Consider the following 6,000-nt stretch of genomic DNA (forward strand, 5'->3'; position numbering starts at 1 on the left):
TCACTTTGTTGATTTTAGGGTTTGCCTTGTATATCATGTGTCATTATTGCTATGCAAAAAAACAATTACAAAATCAAAACAATGAGTGGTACCATAATGGCAGATTAAATCGACCCTGTCTTCACAAAATTATTTTTATATGCAACGAATTTGCCAATATTACACCCTGCATTACGTTTTCAACAAAAAGGAGAAACTTTGACTTTGCAAATTGCAAATTGAAGATACTAATCTTTTCAGTAAAGTTTTCAATGATAACATATTTCATCTGTTCTCTTAAACTATCCACCTCTGCAGATGATTAAACATTCTATGTTTAGATGCTTACAGTATTTGTTTACCACTTAGGAAACATAATGGTTTGAAAATCATAATCATTTTGTGCACTACAAACAATATGTTCATTTCTATGACATTGAAATTAAATTATATTTCTTCCTATAAGTGCTTCAGTTGCCTCAACCTAACCACCCAGGACTCTGGACACTTCTTTATTGAAAAAAAAAAAGAAGCATTGCCTGTGAACATAACCCAGGCAATGGTGATGTGTATACAATAACTGCTCTATAAAAAATGTTTTGGGTAGAAATAAAAATACAATCATTAACCGTTTTCCTCCTGTGTGCCTGCAGGTCGAGACATGGCCAGCACCACCTTACCTGGCTACCCGCCTCATGTCCCCCCCACAGGACAAGGCAGCTACCCCACCTCCACACTTGCTGGAATGGTTCCTGGTAGGTGACACTATTCCCTTTTTACGATGCAATTAATCTTTCTTTTACAGGTTATATTTTCACAAGATAGTCCCCTTCAGTTGATCTTGTTTGAACAACTTGAGGTCACTTTTACGCGAGTGTTTCTTTTCTGTGATTTCTTTGACGGTGCAGATGCATATAAAACACATAAGTCCCCCCCAGTCAGTACGATGAAGAAAGCTCACATCGTTGCTCTGGACTCATACGATTGAAGGAAGCTTGTTATAGCTTTGTTAGACTGCGGTTAGCGTGTGGTTAGCATCTGCGGATGAGGACATTAGATGAACTCGATAGGCGATCACCACAATCAGTGGCCGTGAGATAGGACAGTTCCTCTCAGTTACACTCCAGCTCCCAGCGCTCATTACCCTCGCCATGTCCACACAGCGCACTCTCACCAGCCCCGTCGATAAACACTGCTTTTGCTCCTCTCCTCGCCTCCCCGGACACTCAGGGCTGCGGAGCGTATCTCTTTCCCCTCTACTTAACCTGCAGTTCAGGTTCACAGCAAACAGTTAAGGGTCAAAACACAGAGGCGTGGAGGGCCTGTAAATATTTAAATCACTATCTCTCTCAGGGATGAGCTCGAGTTACACGACCAGCAGCGAGGATGCTATAGCTGCCGTGTAGCGCGTGTAGATCTCTCCTCCAAACAACTGGAAACACAGTTCCCTTTATTGCTCGGAGACCAGTGCCTTTCACACTGGCTGATAATCAAAGCAGGCGTGCAGTATTTACAAGGGAGCTCAGTGTGCATGAGGGTAACATTGTAGGATACACATGCTGGTAAAAGCGGATATTTGAAATCAAATTAAGGAAATTTGTTTAGCTTTATATGTCACTAGAAAAACACATACAGGCACAGATGCCTTCTTAACCAAAGCCTTTTAGGGTTTTTTTCATCTGGTGGCGAAGATTTAGTGACTGGCCCCAAACACTGTTAAAGCAAAGGCCATTCTTCAGCAGCTTCATATAAAACCCAGCGTTTATGGTCTCATAAAAAGAAAGAAACCTGTGGACCCAGAGCATCGCTCTCCGACAACCCCCTCAGCCTCCCTGTCCTTTCTACCACGACCTGCACTGGAGGACGACCGGCGAGTGAGAGTCTCAGGGAACCTTATTAGGAAGTTTTGAAGGGAAGAATCATCGCTTAAAAAACGCAGAAGTCCTCACCGAAGGAAAGGACAGAGGAAGTCGTGAAGGCAGAGGATTCAGTTCATATGAAGAGAGTGTGGAGAAATGTCTCAATAAACACTGTTGTGTGACAAAGCTGTAATGTAACAGTGATGAAAAGGAAGTTGTCACTCACTGTGTTTTGTTAGCTCTTTGCTAATGTTTGTTTGTATTGATCCGTTCTTTAGGAGGGGACTTTTCCGGGAACCCTTACTCTCATCCACAGTACACCACTTACAATGAAGCATGGCGGTTCAGCAATCCAGCATTACTAAGTAAGTGACTTGGTCTTATATCATGAAATCTAACACACATACTGTGCATGAATAAGCTTTGATTTGCTGTAGACTAAAATTAAAGTCATATTAAAAAAACATGTAATCTCTGTCCTTGGGGCTTTTAACAGTTGTCTTATATGAAGTTTGACGTCATGGTTTACAACGTTTCGTTCTTCTGTTAACTTTCAGGTTCCCCTTATTATTATAGTGCCGCATCTCGTGGCTCGGCACCTCCCACTGCTGCCAGTGCCTACGACCGCCACTAGTTACCACGGGGAGCAGCTCAAACTGCAGGGCCAGGGCTTCGGCCTCCATATTGTCCCCGTCTGAGAAACACTGCGGTCAAGGAAAAGCGAGGCGGAGTCCTAAAGGAAAACCCCCCCGTGATGTTTTGTGATGAGGAGAGAGGATCAGCGAGGTCGATGCCGGCGCATCTCGCCCCAAGCTTCAGCGTTACACACTTTGGGCCAAAAAAAGGGGCCCGCGGGGGCGTTCAGAACTCACCCATCACGCCCTCACTCTCTCACAGACCTGAATATTTCCAGAATGACTTTAAGAGATTATATAAATATATATATTATAAAATATAAATTGAAGAAAAACAGTGTGAAGAATACCATGTGGAAAAAACAATGTTGTGGGTTTTTATTTTTTTGTTTCTTTGTTGCTGTTGTTGTTGTTATTTTATTCATGGATCCTCACATTCCTTTACGTAATGAACTGCAGTATTTTTCTGCTCTAAAGAGAGAAGTCCAGGGGAGATGACAATGGTCCCATAGCTTGACGATGCAGCGACTTGAACCAGTGTTGTGGGGCCCCTCTGACACTTAATGAGACCCTGGCTCCACAATGTAGGGCAGGCTTTACTCTGGTGCTTTTGACGACATCTTCTGCTCCCATTTTCTCCACCTACAGTACGTTATCAGATAAACACAGCATGTCCTACAACGTTTACTGACCCTGTACAGACCACTGGCAACATCACGCTCCCTGTGGCACACAATCAGATGTAAAAATGTAAATCATTTTTTCAAAGTATTAAAACGGCGGTGACCATGGACTAAAAAAAAACAATGGTCTTGCGAGAATTTTTCAATACTTTGGATTATTTTGTCTGTCACTATTTTTTAATGTACAAAAAAGGTATCAAAGATTTTTCAGAGCAGTCGTTCTCATTTCCCTCATTTTGCAGTCATGTCCATGTCCACGCATGATTCGCTCTTTTTTTTGCACTATAGCCTCAGCTTATTGGATTCCTTTGGAACAGTCACACACATTTAAGTTGAATTAGCTTTCCGTTTGAAATATTAAGGCACAACAGACAGTTTTTGTCTTTTACAGAATAAAAGTGATGCTTTCAATTTCCCGAAGTCATTGTGAACCACCGCTCTTTGGCGGCATGAAAAAATCCTTTGAATTCTCCTTGGTCTTACTTCATTCATACCACTAGATGCCTACACAGTTTAGAAAGCTGTGCGCAGTTGAGCGAGCCAATTGTACATGAGCTTCAACAATTGCCTTACAACCCAGTTTTTTCAACTTAAATTCATGCCTGTTCAATGGAATTAACTGCCTTTTCAAACACATATCCACCGGCCTCCTCGAGTTACCTTCAACTCTCCATAGGGACAGAGAGAAAATACTGATTCAGTTTGCTTTTCGTTTGTTTTTGTTTTTTTGAAAATATTTTGTGAATGTACTTTTAACTACATTTGCCAAAGACTTAGTTTGATATTTAATATTTTATTTACAGTATATGTATGCATAAGTAAAACAGTATTATCTTCTGAATAAGTAGTCAACACTGAACATGTATGTCGTGACTCTTCAACAGGCGAACAACATGATGCATATGACTGTAATGACAACGGTGAAATTCAGTGACTCAATATTCCAACAGTTGCAACAAAATGCTGCTTTGTAGAATGATTTGTGAATAATGTGAAGACAATTCTTCTCTGTAAATAATATCACACACACACACACACACACACACACACACACACACACACACACACACCATTGCAGTATCATACTAATGTACTGGCTCCCTTTGTAGATATACAGACTGAAAAAAACATGCATTACATTTGTGTCTTAATGTAATGTTGCGCTCAGATGAAACGCGCAACTACTATTTAACCTGTGGCTACGTCAGTAGCAGGTTTCAGATTCTAACATCACTTAGACTGTCTTTGTCATTTTATTTTATTTTCATGATGTTGTCATGATGATGTTTTATGTCACTATGCAATGAGTTAAATGGCTTTCTGTATCATCTTTTGTCGTTGGGCTCTGAACAAGTACTCCCTGTGAAAAACAGCATAAACGTTAAGAGGTACAAACGACCTTCAGTGTGAAATGGTTCCTCTCTAATTTCACAAATTCCCTTGAATCACGATGTGATCAAACTAAAGTCCTTGGCAACAATCAAAGATATTGTCCTGTTTGCTGTTAGTAGATGTTGTGATCATTATGTTAATTCAAATAACAGTCATCTGTGCTCCCATGTATAGAAAAACATCCACGCTTATTCCCTAGTCACCCATTGTTCCTCCCTCCCCCCACTCTACTCTTTTTCTCAAACGCCAATACAACACATCTCTGTAGCTCAAGGCGTCCGAGATGAAGTTTACTTTAATTCTACACAGGCAAACACATCCTCTGGTACCAGGCTTAACTGTCATTGCGGAGGGAACCAGAGAAACAGAGAAAGAGACTGTGGCCCTGCTCCTCAGGAGAAGCTATCCTCTACAAATTGCACACGGGATTTGCCTATTTCTGTCTACATGTAGCTCGACACATCTGAAGATGAAACACTGGCACAGAGTGCACGCCACGTCATTCAGGCTAAGTCATTGCTTTAGGAAGCGGAGCACCTCTGAGGGGATGGGTCTTCTGCTGTAGTAAAGATGATACAGGAGATGTGTCATGGACATAAAAAGGATTTCTGATGAAAATCTATACAGAAAGCCTTGTGGCCTCAATCATTGTTCTGTTTCAGTTCTGTTCCAATTCTTTTTGTGCACATGAGAAATAAATTCTTTTATATGTCAGTCGTTGACTCGGTGTCCCCTCATTATTAACCCCATAAGAAAATGATTCAGAGTTCAAGGTTCCTGGGGAGCATTGCTGCGGCTGCTGTATTGACATTTGGTTTTATTAACAGTCAGGACCACGGACGACACCCGTATAGGTTACAGCTCTCAAATATGAAATACATGGTGGCTGCACAACGTGTTGTTTGTGTGTATCAGTGTGTGGGTGCATGCAGAAATCATACACATTATGATCGCAGTTAAGTAGCCTGAGTCTACGATAAAAAGAACTGCATTAAGTTAACGTGTGTGTGTGTGTGTGTGTAGGACTGAGGGAGAAAACGGAGAAAGAGGGTGAAACAAATAAGGACAACTGGGAAGTCAGGAGAGCTTTGCCCCAGCTTCTGACTCCAGTATATTTAATGATGCATCAGTTTCATCCTGCCATAGCACACTGCTGCTGCCCCGCTCCCTCTCTGCACCCTCTCCTCTCTGAAACACACACAGCCGGTTATAATTCATTTCTTCCCTGTTTCCTCTGCCTATTGTTTATTTCATGGATCCCCTGTGAAGCATCAAAAGCTGCTGTTTCTGTCAGCCCTTAACTGTCCTATGTGTTTGTCATTCAGGCCTTGTTAAAAGATGTGAAAAAAAGAAGAAATACACACCCGCACATACACACCAACGCCCCCTCTCCTCCCAGCTGAGAATTCCCAGTGGTAAAATTATTCCATTTAGATGGGAACTTTTTTTGTC

The 6,000-nt window shown here is 41.6% G+C and overlaps 1 protein-coding gene across 1 annotated transcript in view; it reads left to right on the top strand.

The window, feature by feature from the left end:
• The window catches only part of pax2a (paired box 2a), a 28,261-nt gene extending 22,999 nt beyond the window's left edge, over positions 1-5,262 (top strand). The window contains exons 9-11 of the mRNA XM_047342177.1: positions 633-734; positions 2,117-2,203; positions 2,415-5,262. Coding sequence (XP_047198133.1) covers positions 633-734; positions 2,117-2,203; positions 2,415-2,536 — 311 coding nt within the window. The 3' untranslated portion in view covers positions 2,537-5,262. The remainder of the gene's footprint in view (positions 1-632; positions 735-2,116; positions 2,204-2,414) is intronic.
• Positions 5,263-6,000: the final 738 nt, after the last annotated feature.

The sequence above is a fragment of the Hippoglossus stenolepis genome, chromosome 12 (assembly GCF_022539355.2).
Source record: "Hippoglossus stenolepis isolate QCI-W04-F060 chromosome 12, HSTE1.2, whole genome shotgun sequence".
Lineage (NCBI taxonomy): Eukaryota > Metazoa > Chordata > Actinopteri > Pleuronectiformes > Pleuronectidae > Hippoglossus > Hippoglossus stenolepis.